Consider the following 19,960-nt stretch of genomic DNA (forward strand, 5'->3'; position numbering starts at 1 on the left):
ATTAATATTCCTTGTCTGAACTACATCTGGTCACACCCATGATATTCTGTTATCCTGCCACCAGTGCAGGGATACTATTCCTGACTAATGGTGTGAAGTAACTCTCGCCCTCTGATCTGTGCTTCAGCGTCCTGGGAACTTTGCTTCAAGGGCCATTTGACTGATTTCTAACCTCATCTGTTTTAATGCTTGTCACAAAGTGAAAGGTTTCCGTGCTGCTCTCAACCCCCCCCCCCCCCCCCCCCCCCCCCGGTCCTGCACCTGATGGTACAGACACAGGCCGGGAAGGAAAAAGAATGGGTTTCGGTCTCAGGTCTGTTTCTCTTAAAAAAATAATTGCTTCAGCATATAGAGCGTTTGAAGCCTGTTGAAAGTATAATAGAGCTCCTCATATAACTGAGTCACAGCTTTGATAAATACTGAACCCAAGGCTCTCATGTTATCCCCCAGACTAGAGCTGCTTTCAATTTTACCATAACGTATCTAATTATGTGCATTCATTTTTTTTCCATTACACCTCCTAGGTTCTCTACTCTAAATGCATTTTAGTTTTCTCAATTTGATTGCCTCAACGTTTCCTCCACTCTGCCAACATTGCGTTATTCCAGAGATGATGAACTTTACTTTACTAATACATACTTATTGGTCAAAGGCTAGTCAATATTAAATAGCCTATATTCCACTGGAGTCTCAATTTTCTGGATTCACTTTTCAGTAGGTGCAGAGTTTTGCAGATAAACATACTTTCTATCAATAAGGTTTTATGAAAAATGTAGACGCCAGATCAGAGTATCAAAGTATCACCAGTGAAGGATTAAGTTCTCAAAGGGAAGACAACACAGAAATTAGTCATTTGCGTAGAGATAAAGTAAAATGCAGATATTAAGTGCTGTTGGACAACTTGTGTAACACGAAATCTACATATCCCCAAATTAACAGATACTTTAGAGGCCTTTTAGGGAATCACTAGAATAAAAGATCTACATCTTCACAAAATGATGACAGTTTATATCAGTGTTAATACTTTTCCCACTATGACCAGTCAAAATGTCTACTGTGACAGTTCTTGTAAATCTCACTGGAAGAAGACAATTTAAAAGGGAGAGCAATTTGTGTCAGTCAATGACCAGTGTCCTATATCTATGGAGTCTGCTGCCACCTGCTGGTGAGCGGTGCAGCATACCACAGCTAGATAAGGAATTTTTCTCTTCACAAATTCACATTATATAGTTTCAAGGTAGATTTGTCAGGTTTTGTGGTTGTTTTCCATTGAGCTGTTCGCTGCATTAGGAGGATCATGTTACTGGGCTGGCTCATGACTTCCTGGAACAATCAAATATAACAAAGTCATTATTAATGTTACGGCACAGATGTTTTTGCTGTGAAAGTTCATGTCTAGCAGGGGAGAATTATCTAACAGATCTGAGTAATTGAAAAAACGCAGACACAGTGTAGTGTTAAAATGAACCACTTTACTCTTCCACAAGACATCCATTGTGTACATCTTCAATAGAAAAATAAAACCGCCTGCTCTGGAGCACATCTGAATATTAGTGTGGCTCATCTCTACAACAATCCAAAGCAACACACACATTTCAGAGATGGATTTCAAAATGTTCACGTCTCCGCAGCAGAACGCACATTCATTGAGCTTATATCGTTTTTGGCTCGCGTGTAGTTTTCCTTTGTCAGAAAAACGAGACGGATGCTTGTCACAGTAAAACATGAAGCACTGTGAGTGGCAGCGCAGCAGTGGATGGATACAGTCAGGAGGTGCCGACAGCAAAAATGCCCAAGAGAGACGGAACCATGCATAGCTGTGAGTTTAAACAATCAAGAAACAGCAGAAACCAGTTAAATCAGCCAAGAAGGAGAACTGCAAACTGAAAGTGTCAACTCAACACAGTTGTGGTTACACAGCAGATGAGGAATTTTAAAAGTAAATACTCTTGTCAGAGTCCCTCCCCACCTTGTCCTTTCATAAGTTTATTTTAAATATATTTTTCTAATGAATTCTCTTGCACATAAATAGCATCCTTATTGCTCATTAGAAGAAAAGAAAAATCTCTGAGAAGTACAACTCACACATACTGGCATTTAAATCTACAATGTGGCATTTTATTGGCCATAACAAAGCAAAAGCAAAAGAAAGCGATCAAACTTTACTTAAACTAAGAAAATAAGCCTCCCAAAGCTCCGACATTGTTAAAAGTTATTCAAGTTAAGAAAAAGCAAGTCGTCACAAACAAAATCTATAGTACACGGAAACTGTGGTCAAATTAACACTGGGAACTAATTCATTAATTTATACATGTATTAAGGAGACAATAGGTCCAAATTGCAACTTATGCATGAATAGTTAATATTTACAATTCTTAAGATAATCAGTGTTACAGGTTTGCTTCGTTCCTTTCAAAGGTGTCCGTCATTCATCGGAGCCGTTTGTTTGAGACAACCGAATGTGATCGCCGAGGACTTCCTCGAAAGCCGCGTCGGCTTTCTGATCCTGAGAGAGAAAGAGAAAGCAAGTTGATGAACGTGATCTTAACGCTTAAAAAAAAAGAAACAGATTAAGAGCAGTTAAGTGCTTTAAAAAAAAAAAAAATGGTTCACCTTGGTCATCACCGACATCAGCCCTTTGACAGCGGTCATCAAGGAGTTGCACGTCTTGCTAATCTGGCTGTGGTAGGTGGTCTTCTGCTCCTCCTCGGACTTCAGATTCTGCTCAGTTTGGCCCAGAGTGGTTTTCACCTCCTCCAGTTCCCTGGATAAAGCTTTGTTAGCTTGTTCCAACTGCGCTTTAACCTTTGCATCTTCATCTGCAAGGGAACACAACACAAGTTAGAGGCCGAGTTACACTGAAGGCATAACAACAATGAGACACAAAGGACATCAAGAGGGAAAAAAAATAATACACTCATAAACTATACACCATCTAAGTAGAATTGGATTTTCAAGCTCTGTCTTTTCGCTTTGTTGAACAAGCTTGCTAAATTATGCAGGTCCAATACCATCACTTTCACTTTGTATGGCAGTGAACAGTGTCACTATCTAAACAAACATTAATCACAATGAATTTCACAGACAATGTTGATGCTACATGTACAAAAGTCTGTCAGATATAATTTAACAAGTTGTAATGAAACAAATGGATTTGGACGGAGAACATCCGAACTCGTCGTCCTTGTGTTTATCATCATTAACCAGACTACATTAACACAGCTGACAAAACCACAAGAACTAACAATCACTGTACCATACAACATAAACTGTATTAACTCATGCACATATATTGTTGTGTCACCTGTCTTTGTTTATTGTGTTTATTCTCAGATTATTGTGTTAATGTGTGAAGCCAGGACACATATCCTTCCCTGGTGGGTCAGTTAAATCTATTAAGTCTATAAAAGGCACCGTGTCTTTAATGCTAAATTAACATTAAAAACCAATACTGCTTGATCCTGTATACTATTTACATGTTGTGGTTGGTGTGAATATTCCAGTCCATGTCTCAACAGGAATCCCAGAAAGAGGAAACCTGAACGCTTGAGACCGGGTGTTTCTGTAGCAAAACTCAAATTGAGCCAGATCAATGTCCTGCTGGACTTCTGACACAGAGTGTAGCTTGCAATTCAAGATATAATGATAGTTTCCAAAAAACAAAATTTGCAGTAGAATGGAATTTGAATCATACCCATTTTGACATCCTGCACCATGAGTTTCTGTTCGATCTCCTCTCTTGACTTCTCACTCTTCTCCAGTTTCTGCATTATGCTGCCGATGTCGACCATGGCTCCGTTATAGACGATCAGATTACCAGACTCGCTGGCCTCTGACTGAGCACGAGCTTTCAGGGTAGGAAGTGCTCCTCTGTTACCTGAAAGAAAGAGAGAGAACTTTGATGAAGGAAACAGCAACCCCGTCACTCTGCTCATTTCATATCAATGTCATGATAGATTGGAAATAGTAAGAAAACATGAGGTTACCTGTGAGGTTTTCTATCTGAGCTTCAGTAATGGCGGGAATGGGTTCGTCCTTTCCCCTGTCCGTCAATTTACGGTAATAGCAAGACTCTCTAATCACTGGTTTGTTCAACAGCTTCTTTATCTGGAAACAAACAGAAAAAGTCGACAAGTCAGATTTTCTGAGCTGTGCGTTGATGTACATTCGTTTGTGTGTGTGTGTGTGTGTGTGTGTGTGTGTGTGTGTGTGTGTGTGTGTGTGTGTGTGTGTGTGTGTGTGTGTGTGTGTGTGTGTGTGTGTGTGTGTGTGTGTGTGTGTGTGTGTGTGTGTGTGTGTGTGTGTGTGTGTGTGTGTGTGTGTGTGTGTGTGTGTGTGTGTGTGTGTGTGTCTTCACCTGAGCACGAGACAAGTGCAGTCCCAGTGTGTACAGGATCTCCTCCAGGTCTCTCTCCAGCAAATAGCCACAGTGGCTCTGGTCAAAGTAGACGAACGCCATCAGCAGCTCCTTGTTGTATGTGACCATCTGCTTCTTCTCCTGGTGACACAACAACAATGTTAACACCATAACAATTATTTAAAATACAATAAAAAGGCCTTCACAGCCAACTAACTGACCTTGTCTTTGGAGGCCCTCTCTTTTGAGGACTTGCGGTCATCCTTGCGATCTTTCCTGTCAGTTGAGTCATCATCGTCCTTGTCTAAGAAAGCCATGGAGCACATTAGTCAATTATCTGTCAGTGTAACTGAACTGTTGACTCACAACTTTATTAACTGCTAAATAGTGTGAACGCAAGAAACATTTAGAATGTTTTCACAAATGAAGGTCTCAGAAACAGTTGGATCCATCACAGGCTCAGCGTGGTGCATGATTTCTCATCATTGACCAAATCTTATTGTGGGAAATCAAATTCATAAACAAGAGGTTAGTACCATCATCATCATCATCTGCATCTTCAGCCTCCATGGGGTCGTATTCTTCAGCATTGGCCGTGCTGCCTTCGTCTTCATTCTCCTCGTCATCACGAGACTCTTCTTTTTTCACAGCTTTTTCATCCAACTGATTAAAAAAACACAAATTCTTTAAATCACACATCATTGGTTGAGCAAATGACAGACTGAAAACAGCAAACTGGTGTGAAGGGCGGACCTTCTTCTTGTCCTCCTCATCCTCTTTGGTTTTCTTGATGGCTGGTTCTTCATTCTCTTCTTCCTTTTCCTTCTTGACTTCACGTTTCTCCGGGTCCTTCTTTTCTGCCTCTTTTTTGGCTTTCTTGTCCTTCTCCTTCTTCTCGTCTTTGGCAGGAATAGCAGCGAGGGCTTTAAATATGCGGTACCCAAAGTCTCTTTGTAACATCTCGTTAAACAGCTCAGCAAATAGGGAGACCTGGACAGAAACAAAGGAAGATGTATTACCAACTTCGAAGAGTACAATTGATAATGACAATCAAAACTGATTCTATTGGCCTACCAAAACAATAATAAAGCAATTGTTCACATATTTCAAATACGTGTAAAATGACAATAGGTCTCACCTCAAAAGAGTGCTCCTTGTTGTCTTCCAGTCTGTAGTCCAGTAGCACACTCAGGGACATGACACTGCAGTCAAATTTGCCGCTCTTGGCTGCCCAGTTAGGGTGCACGAGGATGGTGGGTTCATCAGGGAGGATGTAGCGCCTTTCTCTGCGCTGGCGTTCAATCTCCTCCAGCCTCTTCCTTTCCTCCTCCTAACAGAGAAGAACACGGCAGTTAGAGAAGCACTTCAGATGGAATGTACACAAAATCTAGTTTCTAAAAGGTAACGAAATGTAATTCTTGTCCCTCAATAACTTCAGACATTTGGTAAGAGCTAAATGAGAAATCCACATTAACGCTGCCACGATAACAGACTTTTGAACTTTTTGGATACTTTCATACTCTTTTCCACAGAATTAATTATTCAAATGAATTAATTTCTCTGTACTTCTCGGTCTTCCTCGGTGCGAGTTGGCTCCTCTTCCTCTGCCACTTTGCTCTCTGGTTTGTCAGGCTCTTTGGACTCCTCCACCTGCTCCTCCACCTTCAGCTGCTTAGTGAGGCGGGCGATCAGCTGCGACTTTAACCCCTTCGAGCTCAGAGAGCGACAATCCAGCTCCTTTCGCAGGTCATTTACCTAAAGAAGGGAAATTAGAGAAACTTAATGCTTTGTGCTATGACGGTGACCTAACTATCTGCTCTGAACTGATTCAAGCTCATTTCTACACACAAAATATACAAAAAGCTGTATTCTTTTAAAATATGTTAAGGTGTTATTCGTTGTCTGCTCTTCAGAGATAGTTCAGCTACACATCAAACTATGAGTGTGGAGATGTTCTCTTTGAACCTCACCTTCATTGATTTCGGGTCAAGTTTAGTCCAGTGAGTAGGAATACAAACGTCCTTCGCTTCGCCTTCATCCTTCTCCTCTTCCTCCTTGATGGGAAAATCATTAGGATAGAGACAGGCAGAGAGACAGAGAGAGGTGGGATAGAAAACCGTCAGCAACACATTCAAGGCCTCTGTGAACTTTAAAGTTGATCCGTGCAAGAAGCAAGGTCACATCTGTCTTTCATTGTCTCGTCTTAGTGAGCTCTTGACTGTGTTTAAGTCCACTGCTACTGAAGCGTACACAGGTTTCTAGCTCTTATGAAAACCAACAGAAATGCCCCCCAGCTGCCAATCAATCAATCTGTGGAACACAAAAAAGGTAAAAATCAATGAGAGTGTGTCGAAAAGGAGTGTAGGTACATCAGGTGAACTGAAGCTGGACTCTGAACGGAGTGAGGATAGGGTGGCCCTACCATGATCTATGACTGGGGTATTGGCAATTATGGGATTTATACATCTATGTCAGATAGGAGCCCTCTGTCCTTCTGTCCAACAAACTGCCCTGGAAAAACCAAATTCTACATATAGTCCAAACGAGAGTGTAGAATCCAACAACAAGAACAGACAAGAAACAGGACTTGGGGAGGTTCTCTTTTCTGAGGTCGAACAAGTGAAAAATCATAAAAAATACACATTTCCACGCAACTGACTCCACAGATTCCAGATTTAAGAAAAGAATTACAGATTTAAGGGCTGGAAAGCACCAAAGGTTCAAATCTCAGAAGCTATTTGAGATCATTACTAAGCCAAATTGCAAACATCAAAGATTCAAAACCGGTTAATTAAGTATGGTGCAAAGCAATGCTCTACAAAATTCCAGAATTAACGTGATAACATCCAGATTAGCAACCCATTAATAAGGCGAAGAGCTGGAAACTGTTTTATCAGTTGCGATCAAGGCCTACACAACACAACCTAGTCTCACTGCTTCCACTGTGTGTGTCTGCTGGATGTGAGGGAAGGTGGGAGTGCTGATGGAGGAGTTGGAGCTGAGGAGAAGGGGAAGGGTGGAGGAGTAAACAGAAGAAGCCTAGGTGAGGTTTGGCGAAACAATATTCTGCCTGCGTTGGTGTCTGTGTGCATGAATGGTGACGTGTGCATTGTGTCTGGTGTGTAACTGGGGCTTATTTTTTGTAATTCCTGTGCCTTCCTGTGAGAAGCGGAAATGAGAAGAGAGGGATTAGCGGTTCAGTGCCTGTTCTCCATCCGCCTCCTTTCGCTCGGCCGACAGCTTCTCAGCCAGCTGCTCCCGGAGTCGCCGTGACAGCACCTCCCACTCTGAGCGGGTAGGAAGACAATGCCAAACATCCGGAAGAAACAAAACCACTGTCTCCACATGAGCAGGGACTGTCCGCCCCTTGTGAGTCTCCTCCGGCCGATGATAGCGAATCTCTGCAAAACGATACCTGTCGCAAAGGAAGAGGGTGCATTGGAAAGAAACATTCTGGTCAGGGCACAGTATAAAAGGCAGGCCTTGCTAAGACGAGCCTTCTACAGCCACTCCCTCCCATGAGGTCACTGAATGATCGTACACATCATTACAGTGACCCATCTCCCATAAAACACAGAGCATAGACAAATGGACCCAGTCTGCAGCTCTCCAACTGTTGTCACAGGTTACGGCAGGCATTTTGAGAAAGTTGACAAAACAATAACACAAAATTAAAAATCCCCCCCCACCCCCCAGAAGTTCATCCCCATCATAACTTCAGCCAATTATGAATGAGTGCTCTGCGCTTAACCTCGGGTACACTTAAAGCACTACATTAGAGAAGACAGGATAAACGGGAAAGTGAAAGCCAGTTAAATATGTAAGATATTTAACCGAGAGAACAGAAAGAACAAATAAGTAGAAAGTAATGAACGTGTCTTCTGGTCCAGGCTACTGCTTCCAGCCACAAAGTCCATGCGTTTGGTTTTTCATCACAATGAAATATGCGCAGGTTTGTATAGAGTGTGACAGAAAGAGAGAGCCAAGACGCCAACACAGACAAAAGGCTAAAATAACATTAAACAACACAATAAATAATAATAGTAAATAATGGGCAGCAAATTAACAACACAATAATCATTGGAAAACAAAACAATATCACCCAACACGTCCAGGATGAGATTTAGTGTAGAGATAGTCAAATTAACAGCACATTACAGATACTTAATTTGGGTTTTTAGTAACAACAGAATTTAAAGACAAACAAAAACAGTGACATAAATAGATACTGATGAGACGTGAGCTCTTACCACTGAGTGCACAGACCAAGGTCTATGCCTGTGAGTGCCTTGCAACAGCGTATGGCTGTCTTTATGAGGACAGAGGGATCCTTCTCTGGGTCAGCTCCGTCCAGAGAGGGAGACCAGTGACCACCGATGGCCATGGCCTCGTCTTTACCTCTCATTCCCACCAAAAACTGAGGGAAGAAATAAAAGACGGGTGGGTACAAATAAGAGTCACAGAGAAAAGGTTAGTTGGAAATGGGAAATATGGATAAAGGGGTGTAGGGGTGGGAAGAGTGAAATAAAAGAGGATAGAGACAGAAGCAAAGAGGTCAGTAGCATGTTAGAACAGTCACACCTCTGAGGATCCAACACCACAAGATATAAAGACACCAGGGTTATTTACACATGGCAGCCAACATCAGTTAGATGCCTTCCGCATTATGAAGACTCAGCAATTGAATAGGATCATCACATTATTGTCAGTTCATGCGTGTGGTAAAAGCAGGGAACAGATGAGACGTACCTTAATGAGTCTGGCAGGATGTTGGAAGGTGTCTCTCATTTCCTGGGTGTCCTCTGCCAGTGCGCAGGACTTGTGGTAGAGCTCCTCTATACTCGGGTTAGCCAGCAGCATCACCTGAACCATAAGGACAACATTAATTGAGCACACAAATCAAACAAGAGAATTTAAAAAGAATTTAAAGAAATCAAATCATTTTCTAAATCCAACTTCTATTAATCTGTTGTATTTATGTTTTCCTTTTATTTATAGTTATTTAAAATAAAATAAAATTCAATATATATATTTTGGGCCATATATAAGTATTGGAATTCTTTACTCCATTTTTTGTTTTATTATCTTCTTGTTTCCAATTCTGATTTTAATTTGATAATTGCCAATGTCTCTGGCTGCCACATACATTGTACTGAGGGTGAGTGTCACACTAGTGCAGTGTTTTTATCATTGAGGGTCGTACCTTAGCACTATAGGTGTGGTTGGCATCGGGGGGATCCAGCACAGCTGTGTTCTTGACAAGGGGATCAACCTCTTTGTGCAAGATGTGGAAATTACAGGCGTTACTAAACTGGAAGGGTCGTGTCACAGGGAAGGCGTCCACCCAGGTGAAGACAGCGTCAAAGAAGTCGCTGGGAATGTAGAGGCTCTGATAGCGCCTCCTCAGCTCCATTATGTCACAGCTGGAGCTGGAGAACACAGAGAGGACAGTTTCTACCTCTCTCATACTAGACATGTTGTCGTCTTTTACACCAGAGTCCTGGCATGTGACAACTTTGATCAGTTTTCAGCTTCACAGCATGAAAAACAAAAAAGAACTCTACTCACCCATCCAAGCTGAACTTGGAAAACTGGACGGTATAGCGAGGCACGACCCTTCGGGGCCGTCTTGGCGAGCGATCACGTCTCGGGGAACGGTCTCTGGAGCGTTTGCGTGTGGGCGAGCGTTCTCTTGACCGCCTGCGTTCACGATCTCTGTCCCGGCTAATGAATTAAGTAAAGGCAAAGAATAGATTTATAGGAAAGCCACAAAAGCAGCAGCTCAATGCCAAAGTCTTGGAAAATGTCTTATATTAGCCCACCTGCGTTCTTCTTTTGTCCTGAGGATGAGCTCGGGGCCTCGATCATTGCGGTTGGGGAAACGAGGGGGAGGTTCAATTCGTCGAACAGGTTGTGGCTGTTGCATCATCCTAACTGGGGGTTGAAGCAGACCCCCGGAGAAAATATCTAGAAAAAAAACACAAACAGCAAAGGACCTGCTTGTTTAAAATCACATCTATGCCATGAACACAGCTTTTATTCCATCGTCAACGTTGCACTGAAACAGTTTGATCGTCACCACTTTATTACCGATACAAGTTATATTACCTTTGGGTGGCGGCTGTGGCAGCAGAGGCTGAGGAGGGTTTTGGAGGAGAGGGGCCAAAGAGGCAGCAGAAAGCTGGGCCTGCAGGAGGGAAGGAGGGGGAGCCTGGACCGGAACACTGAAAGTGGTTGGGGGAGGTAGAGACTGAAGCATGGTGGGGCCTGCTTTCATCATTTGAGGAACTTGAGGCTGGCTCTATAAAAAAGAAGCAAAAGATAGATTAAAAAAATAAATGGGAAAAATAAGACCAAAAAGAGCCAAAAACATCTTCTTAATATTTGTAATAATTCTATATTAAATTTTGGCAACATTCAGAGAAAACTGAATCTGAACCTTGAGTTAATCACTTGACCAAAAAGGCCAGCCCACTACAGTATTCAGAAATATATACACACACACACACACACAACTATTTATACCATTATTCAAACTGTATACAACACACTGCTTGGCAATGCACCAATTCAGTTGGTTAGATTCGGATGTACATGGTATTTCAACACAAATCTTCACACCAAAGATTACTGCTAATTAACAGTTTCTTTTTAAGTTGTAGGAATTAACAGAACAGTGTAATAAAACTGCTAATTTCACGCTGTATACTGTTGCTGCCATTATCTGAAATAGGTTCAAAAAATATTCTTTATCATAGCAGCCTATCCCTCAGTTTAACAACCTTAAAACAGAAGTAAGGCAACATTAGTTTGTTTGATATACACAATAAATATCTGGACAAAGAAGCTGTTATATACCACAAAATATTAAATGAAAAGTTTATATATATAAATAAATATGTTAAAACATTGAAGTAATGGTATAAAATAATCTCTCTACAAAGATGTTTGTGTGTGTGAGATTCAGGGGATGGTGGTTACATTTTGTCTGTTGTCCACAGCAGAGTGCATGTCTGAGTAGCGCAGCTGCATCCCGGGCTCATTGTAAAGGCCGCCGAGCTGTGGGGAAGCTTGAGGTAAAGGCTGATGTTGATGATGCTGATGTTGATGTTGATGCGGATGCGGATGTTGATGCTGATGCGGATGCTGATGCTGCTGATGCTGCTGCTGCTGATGCTAGGAAGGAAATTAAGAAAACAACAGTCAATAAAAGACAAAGACGAGCAAGAATGAGATCCACTTTTTCTTAAGTAAATGAATGCAAACTCTAAGAGTTCTCACCGACTGGTTTGCTAGCTGAGGTAAGGTCTGGATTCGCTGGGCGTTCCACTTGAAGGGCATGTTTGGGTTGTACACAGCTTCCACTAGGACCCTGTCGCCCACCTGGGGGGTCTTCCCCTTCACAGCACTGAAAACAATCATACATTGATCATAAATGCATCTCTGTCCATCTCAACATTTCGGAATACATCAGTTTCAATTGAACATGTTTTAAGAAGTGCCAGTGTCTGGGAGATGCTACACTACTTTACCTTAGCTGGAAGAAGACATCTTCATCTACAAAACCAAATGTGTCGTGTAGCTTGTTGACGACACCAGTGAAGACTCGCTGCTTCTGTGGTTGCGTCTGCTGTTGGTGGCTTGAACGTGGTGTTGGGTAGGACACAGTAATCTGAGCTGTCTGCTGGGGGTTAGACAGACTCAAACTGGTGGACATGGCGACGGGGGGCTGAAGGTAAGGAATAAAGATGAAGATGAAAAAACTGCTAATTTGAAAAACATGTTGGCTGCATGTCTATGTTATTGTAATATACATGTAGTAATAAATTAGAGAAGTTTTATGAATGAGAGCATTGTGTAACGCAATTCATTTAACCCCAAATGCACAACAGGATTATTACATTAGTAAAGATAAGCAATAAACAATATGTGGCAGATGCATGTTTTTTTGCACATTACCTGAGAAAGCAGTGCCTGTTGAGGCTGTGGGAGCTGCGAAGAAAAGACAAAACAGAGGCCTAAACATTTTGTTCTAGTGGTACAAGAGATTTGCTCAGAGCACAACACTACAACCTGTTTTCTCAAATGAATTCTCTACAGCACATTTTGTGTTCACCACAGGGTATTTGCTGGTTGAAACAAGATCTTTTAATGCTGCATGTTAAAGGGGCGGTCCAATGAGAAGTTGTCTCAAATTACACTTTCATTCACATGATCTGCCTCAGAACAAACCTTTTCAGCTGCATATAGGGTCTCAGCTGTAAATTGAGACCCGAAGGATGTGAAAAAAATAACTATAATAATGATTTCAGGACTGAATTTAACCTCATTATTTAAGAGTGCAATTTCTGGGAATTTTACATTTAGTAGTGTACAAGGTAATCTATGCTTATTTTACCAACAAGACTTAAGTCTTCCATTCTGTTGAAACATTTATATGTATACAAAGCCCCAATAGATGTCTAAATATTAAGCCCAATGCTTATGTCCTTGATTTTGAGAACCATGACATTTGTCCAAGGCTTGCATGTGCAAGAGAACTTCTAAGGCAAAGTGTGACAGGCATATTGAGCATGTTTTACCTGATGAGGTACACCATACAGTTGCTGTTGAGGGGGTGGTTGGGGAGGTTGCTGTTGTTGCTGATGCTGCTGCTGCTGTTGTTGTTGCTGTTGTTGTTGCTGCTGCTGCTGTTGTTGTTGCTGCTGCTGATACTGCTGTAGCGCTGAATTAATCTGCGACTATAGATAAATAAAAGTACATGAGTGAGGTTGTTGTTGATCAAACAGTGAGAAGTGAACATTACAATCTGCACAGCTTGCTGCTGCTTTGGACTACCATGCTGTGACTGACCTGCTGTAGTGCTGCTGCTGCAGCAGCTGCTGCGGCTTGCTGTTGCAAGGCAGCAGTTTGCTGAGACAGCTGATAGTTTGCAGCGGACTGGTTGTTGAGAGAGGCCGCAGCCAAGGCCGACTGCTGAGAGTAAACGGAGGGAGATGCTCCCAGAATAGACGGCTGCTGCACACCCATAGCTGCAGAGACGGAAAATAAGGCACCACACTCAGAAAAACGTGGGAAAATCCATGGGAGAGATGATGTGATAAAAGTACTTCCACACAAGGGTTAAACATTTTCATAAGAGTAATTAGTGCCTGGTGAAATAGGAAATGAAATAGCTTTGACCCTCTGGTGTGCTATACTTACAGTGCAGGCTGTTGAGGTCTAGAGACTGAGAGTGGCCCTGCTGGGACACCGCTGTGGGAGCAAATTGAGTCGCCCAGGGCGGATTCTTCTGTCCCCCAAATTGGGCCATGACTCATTCAAGTTAAGGGCAAGCTCTGCTCACCAGACCAATGCTCGCCACTAAAAACAAAATGTACAATTAGGTCAAGTAGAGCTAAGTCCAGAGGATAACAGGGGTCAGAGTATTTAGATCACACTAAAAACATGAATCCCATGCAGCTTATTCTCATTGAACAAACCCTGCGTCAGTATGGATCGAAGTGCAGAAAGACAGTGACGTACCAAAACTAAATGCACTTCAACATCAAAATACACAAGAGGCAGCACCAGGGCACGTTTAACATGACACGAAGACGTGAATTTACATGAACCTATCTAACATGTCGTGTCAAGCCACAGTAGACTTTGACTCTTAGCTATCTCACAGGCACTGAACGCCGTCAGACGGGTTGAGGACTGTTTTCCATTAGTGGGAACAAGACTGTCGCTGGGAGAACAAACTCCTCAATGGTAGACATTACTGGCCTGGACACGATGCCCTTCATATCTGCACTGCTCCGTGGATTAGAGTCCGATTAGTGCTGACACAGCGTAGAGGCTAGTGTTAGCGCCTGCAGCTGACAGAGGGCTAGCGCTGGCTAATACTGATATTGTTGTTGTTGTTCACAGCAGCTGACTAGCGGTTCTTAAGTTGAGGAACTGTGGCTTCGTCTCCACAGGGTGAAACACCACCTCGTCGAGATGCTACATCAGAATTAAAACACATTGGCTGCTGTAGCACAGGTGCTGTACACACGGCTAAGCTAACCCCTAGCATTCGCACGTCGCTAGCTTTGTTGCCAGATTAGCCTCGTGCTGGGTTTGTTGTCGAGTGCGAGGCCTGGGTTCATGTTTACCGGCGCCACGCAGAATAAAAACACACGGTCACCGCCGGCTGCATCTCCCCTGCACGGCAAACAACGACTGCGCTTTAAATATACATGAAATATTCAGGATATCGAACGTAGACATTATCGTAGGTGCTTACCGCTGTCCCCTACGCCGGCCGATGTGCACAACGTCTGCGCATGCGCGGGATGCAGAGCCACGCAGCAGTAAACAGTGAAAATGTTGGACTTTACTTTGAAAAATCTCCAAATATATTCAGTAAAAATCGTTGATATTCATGTATGTAGGTAGTCAGGGAGGTCCTGAACAGAGGCATTTCAGTCTCTCTCTGAACGTATTGAGCAAATTGTTTTTACAGTACTCTGAAGTTTTAGATTAGATTAGATTCAACTGTATTGTAATTGCACAGTTCAAGTACTTATACAACGAAATGCAGTCTAACGTCTAATCAGAAGTGCAAAAAAAGGAGTTAAAGTGCAGAGTATTGTGCGTACAGGAGCAAATATATATGGAATAGTACAGTATTAACAGGTATTGTATGAAATAACAACTATAAGCAGTAATAAAGGAAATAGTACAGTATTAACAGGTATTGTATGATATAAGAACTATGAGCAGTAAGTAATATATCTGAAATAGTACAGTATTAACAGGTATTGTATGATATAAGAACTATGAGCAGTAAGTAATATATCTGAAATAGTACAGTATTAACAGGTATTGTATGATATAATAACTTTAAGCGAGATAAATATATAAAAATATATATGGCTTCACATCAACGTCATCAGCAATACTACGAAAAAAGAGCTTTAGGAAACATAATGCTACTTTAAACAGCTGCTCTTAAAATGCAGATGTGACTTTAAATACTTACGTTTCAGTTGATCACAGTAAATCTGTTTCTGCAGAATAATAATCTGTGTAACGTAGTCAAGTCAAATGGGTTGGCGAGTGAAACAACTTTACGTACCATTAGATATCTTACATGGTGGAGCTTATCCTCCAAACACACTCATCCTCATGAACTCTAACGCTTTTCCCCACTGGCTGGACCGGATCATGTCGGTTCATGTCGGTTCATGTCAGGTCAATAACTCTGTACGGTCCCGTTAGCATTGCCTGCAGGCTAGCGGAGCTAAACTAACAAGCCATGTAAAGGTACCTGCTCATCACTACTAACACAATGCTATACTTGACTTACCACAGAAACGGGAGCACAGACGTCTTTAACTTCTCTGTCAGGAGAACAAACCGAAGATCAAACCGCGTTATTCATCCGATATGTGAGTGAAACCTGTCCACAGTCTCAGGTCGTGTTAGCCTGTTAGCTCAGGTGAAGCCGAGCAGGCAACAGGCTAGGAGCTGGAGTATCATTTTCGCATTATTCGAGTCAAGTTGCTAAGCAGATTTCATGGGGCACATCTGAAAGTGCCCCCCCACCCAATGTTAACTTCGGTCTGTGTGGTTCACGCTCATTGGTGTTTCCATGGCAACGGTCTTGGGCCGTTGCCCCAGAGACAGACGGCAAGAGAGAAGCTCATTTCACAGAACAAGCACACAGACAGAAACAAACACGAATCAAATGACTCCAAAACAAGACTTTAATTATTGTGAGTCAAGTTTATTCACACACACATTCAGGCTACTTTGCATATAAAATAAAATAAAATATATTTTGCCACAGAGTACAGATGTATTGAGCTTTCTGCACAACAGCGCCATCTGGATCTGGTGGGGCAGTACCCCAAATGCCCCTAATGTAGAAACGCCACTGTGTGTTTGTAAAACTCACAGTTTGTAAAACTCATCATTGCTGCACATTCAAATCATGAACAACACAAAAAGGAAGATTTCAGGGCTGTGAACAAAAAATATATGTATGGGATGATATCCTGCTCCTTTAAAACAAGCATATCACTTAGTTTATCAGCATTAAAACCACAGCAAGTCTTTTTGAGTCCATTAGTGAAGTTGGATGAATTTACAGAAATAGTAATAATTTAAAAAAAACATCACAAACCCATTAGATAACAGGTGAAAAGTGTTTCCACTGTGAGACAGAGTCAAGGTCCAGTTTACAGGTCAAACCCAGATCAGCGTCAAGACTGGAATCATTTGTGAAAACAACAAACCAGCAGTGGCCAAACAAAACCGAACATGAACTTTCAGTCACGACAAACCTTCACATTGGATGATCCTCCTGAATATGATCACATGACCAAATGTGGCAGATAGCTTTGAATAAGGAGTATTTAAAAAATGTCTAAAATGTTTTTCCACCCAGAATACATCAGAACCAAATCTAGCTCAAAAACCCCACTTGTGAATTCTGGAGCAGATTATCAAGGAGAGCGTGAAACCTAGTTTAGATTTGTGAAATTCCAAAACAAAACGATAAAATGATCGGGACAAGTTCACAGTTTGTTTTCTTATCAACAACAAATTCAACCAGGTAGAGAACAAAAACTCAAAGAAATCAAAAAAATCAATCAATGTTCAACTGTGACATCACGATGAGCAAATCTTCCTGAAATACGTCTAATAGTTATATTACATTATTTTTCAGTCTTAACATCTGAACAGTTCAAGCAGCTTAAGAAATAAAATGAGCAGTGAGCAGCCATGTAAGGCGCCCGGGGAGCAGATGTCGGGGGAGTAAGGTGCCTTGCTCAGGGGCACTAGACAGGGTAGGGAGAATTCTCTTGGACCTTTGGACAGATCAATCCAGGTTTGTCTTTTGTTGTCTCTCCGTGGAGTCGAACCAGAGACGAACCAGAGACCTTTTCTGCCCATAGTCCAAGTTTCTACCACTAGACCACCGCCTCGCCTCGCCTCTCCTCTCCTCTCCTCTCCTCTCCTCTCCTATGCTAAAATCAACCGGAGGCTGAATAGTTTACGTTTAGACACATGATGGGAAATGACCTCATATATTTTGATTGTTTGTAGTTAAATTTATAATTTAAAGCCTAAGAAGAGAATAATAAAAAAGTTAAAGAGACAGGTTGTGGCTGATGCTCTTTATTTTTGTTTCTGGTTTCACTTGGTACTCAATCGACTCCTCTTTGTTAATATTTTATCAGTTTCCTTTAATTCCAGGTGAAGCTAAAAAGTCTGGCAGCTAATAAGATGAAGACCACAAAGACCCCAACAAAGCATCTTGTCCGGTTCCACCAAAGATAGAGGACAATGAGAAAGAAACGCTAAAAGAGAACTTGCAATCAGAAGCTTCTGAGGTCAAATCTCTCAATGACAGCACCGTTGCCTTTGATAGCGCTGCCATCAAAGGCAGCATCGCTCTGATAGCAGCGTAGCCTATGATAGCGCTGCCATCAAAGGTAGCATCGCTCTGATAGCAGCGTAGCCTATGATAGCGCTGCCATCAAAGGCAGCATCGCAATGATGCCTTTGATAGCGTTGCTATCAAAGGTGACGCTGCTATAAAAGGTGTCGCTGCTATTAAAGGTGAAGCTGCTTCCAAAGGCAATACTGCTCCCAGATGCGATGCTGCTCTCAAAGGCCACACAGCTCCCAGAGGCGATGCTGCTCCCAGAGGCGATGCTGCTCTCAGAAGCGATGTTGCTCTCAAAGGTGATGCTGCTCCAAGAGGTGACGCTGCTCCCAGAGGCGACGCTGCTCCCGGACGCGACGCTGCTCCCAGAGGAAACGCTGCTCCCAGAGGCGACGCTGCTCCCAGACGCGACGCTGATCCCAAACGCGACGCTGATCCCAGAGGCGACGCTGCTCCCAGACGCGACGCTGATCCCAAACGCGACGCTGATCCCAGAGGCGACGCTGCTCCCAGAGGCGACGCTGCTCCCAGACGCGACGCTGATCCCAGAGGCGTGGCTGCTCCCAGAGGCGACGCTGCTCCCAGAGGCGACGCCTCTCCCAGACACGACGCTGCTCCCAGAGGAGACGCAGCACCCAAAGGCGACGCCTCTGATCCCAGACGCGACGCTGCTCCCAGAGGAGACGCTGCTCGCAAAGGCGATGCCTCTGGTCCCAGATGCAACGCTGCTCCCAGAGGTGACGCTGCTCCCAGAGTCGACTCTGCTGCTTCCTGAGGCGACTCTGCTGCTTCCTGAGGCGACGCTGCTGCTCCCTGAGGCGACGCTGCTCCCAGAGGCGACACTGCCTTTGGGAGCGACGCTGCTGCTCCCAGAGGCGATGCTGCTGCTCGCTGAGGCAACGCTGCTGCTCCCAGAGGCGACGCTGCTGCTCCCTGAGGCGACGCTGCTCCCAGAGGCGACGCTGCTGCTCCCTGAAGCGACGCTGCTGCTCCCAGAGGCGAAGCTGCTCCCTGAGGCGACGTTGCTGCTCCCAGAGGCAACGCTGCTGTACCCAGGGGTGACGCTGCGCCCAAAGGCGACACCTCTGGTCCCAGATGCAACACCTCTGGTCCCAGATGCAACACCTCTGGTCCCAGATGCAACACCTCTGGTCCCAGATGCGACGCTGCTCCCAAAGGCTACGCTGCTCGCAGAGGAGACGCTGCTGCTCCCTGAGGCTACGACGCTGCTCCCTGAGGCGACGACGCTGCTCCCAGAGGCGGCGCTGCTCGCAAAGGCGACACCTCTGGTCCCAGATGCGACACCTCTGGTCCCAGATGCGACGCTGGTCCCAGATGTGACGCTGCTGCTCCCTGAGGCGACGACGCTGCTGCTCCCTGAGGCGACGACGCTGCTGATCCCTGAGGTGACGACGCTGCTGCTCCCAGAGGCAACGCTGCTCGCAGAGGAGACGCTGCTACTCCCTGAGGGGACGCTGCTGCTCCCTGAGGCGACGACGCTGCTGCTCCCTGAGGCGACGACGCTGCTGCTCCCAGAGGCAACGCTGCTCGCAGAGGAGACGCTGCTACTCCCTGAGGGGACGCTGCTGCTCCCTGAGGCGACGACGCTGCTCCCAGAGGCGGCGCTGCTCGCAAAGGCGACACCTCTAGTCCCAGATGTGACACCTCTGGTCCCAGATGCGACACCTCTGGTCCCAGATGCGACGCTGCTGCTCCCAGAGGCGACGCTGCTGCTCCCTGAGGCGACGACGCTCCTCCTCCCAGAGGCGACGCTGCTCCCAGAGGCGACGCTGCTGCTCCCTGAGGCGACACTGCTGCTCCCTGAGGTGACGACGCTGCTCCCTGAGGTGACAACGCTGCTCCCTGAGGCGACGCTGCTGCTCCCTGAGGCGACGCTGCTGCTCCCAGAGGCGACGCTGCTCCAAAAGGCGACACCTCTGGTCCCAGATGCGACACCTCTAATCCCAGATGCAACGCTGCTCCCAAAGGCAACGATGCTCCCAGAGGCCACGCTGCTGCAACCTGAGGCGACGCTACTGCTCCTAGAGACGACGCTGCTCCCAAAGGCAACACCTCTGGTCCCAGATGTGACATCTCTGGTCCCAGATGCGACATCTCTGGTCCCAGATGCGACACCCCTGGTCCCAGAAGCGACTCAGCAACGCTGCTCCCAGAGGCGA

General features: G+C 44.4%; 1 protein-coding gene across 1 annotated transcript; it reads right to left on the reverse strand.

Moving 5' to 3' along the window:
* Positions 1 to 1,452: 1,452 nt before the first annotated feature.
* ccar1 (cell division cycle and apoptosis regulator 1) lies at positions 1,453 to 14,666 on the reverse strand. The gene is made up of 26 exons (XM_062400705.1): positions 14,628 to 14,666; positions 13,562 to 13,720; positions 13,211 to 13,389; positions 12,940 to 13,098; positions 12,317 to 12,349; positions 11,890 to 12,086; positions 11,639 to 11,765; positions 11,339 to 11,533; positions 10,466 to 10,658; positions 10,180 to 10,324; positions 9,926 to 10,081; positions 9,561 to 9,786; positions 9,107 to 9,220; positions 8,608 to 8,774; positions 7,562 to 7,772; positions 6,328 to 6,411; positions 5,924 to 6,112; positions 5,496 to 5,687; positions 5,111 to 5,347; positions 4,894 to 5,020; positions 4,579 to 4,661; positions 4,358 to 4,498; positions 3,982 to 4,107; positions 3,695 to 3,872; positions 2,614 to 2,819; positions 1,453 to 2,506 (listed from the first exon to the last, which is right to left on the reverse strand). The coding sequence occupies exons 2-26, from the start codon at positions 13,668 to 13,670 to the stop codon at positions 2,426 to 2,428; spliced, it is 3,855 nt and encodes a 1,284-aa protein (XP_062256689.1). The 5' UTR covers positions 13,671 to 13,720; positions 14,628 to 14,666; the 3' UTR covers positions 1,453 to 2,425.
* Positions 14,667 to 19,960: the final 5,294 nt, after the last annotated feature.

The sequence above is a fragment of the Platichthys flesus genome, chromosome 12, assembly GCF_949316205.1.
Source record: "Platichthys flesus chromosome 12, fPlaFle2.1, whole genome shotgun sequence".
Lineage (NCBI taxonomy): Eukaryota > Metazoa > Chordata > Actinopteri > Pleuronectiformes > Pleuronectidae > Platichthys > Platichthys flesus.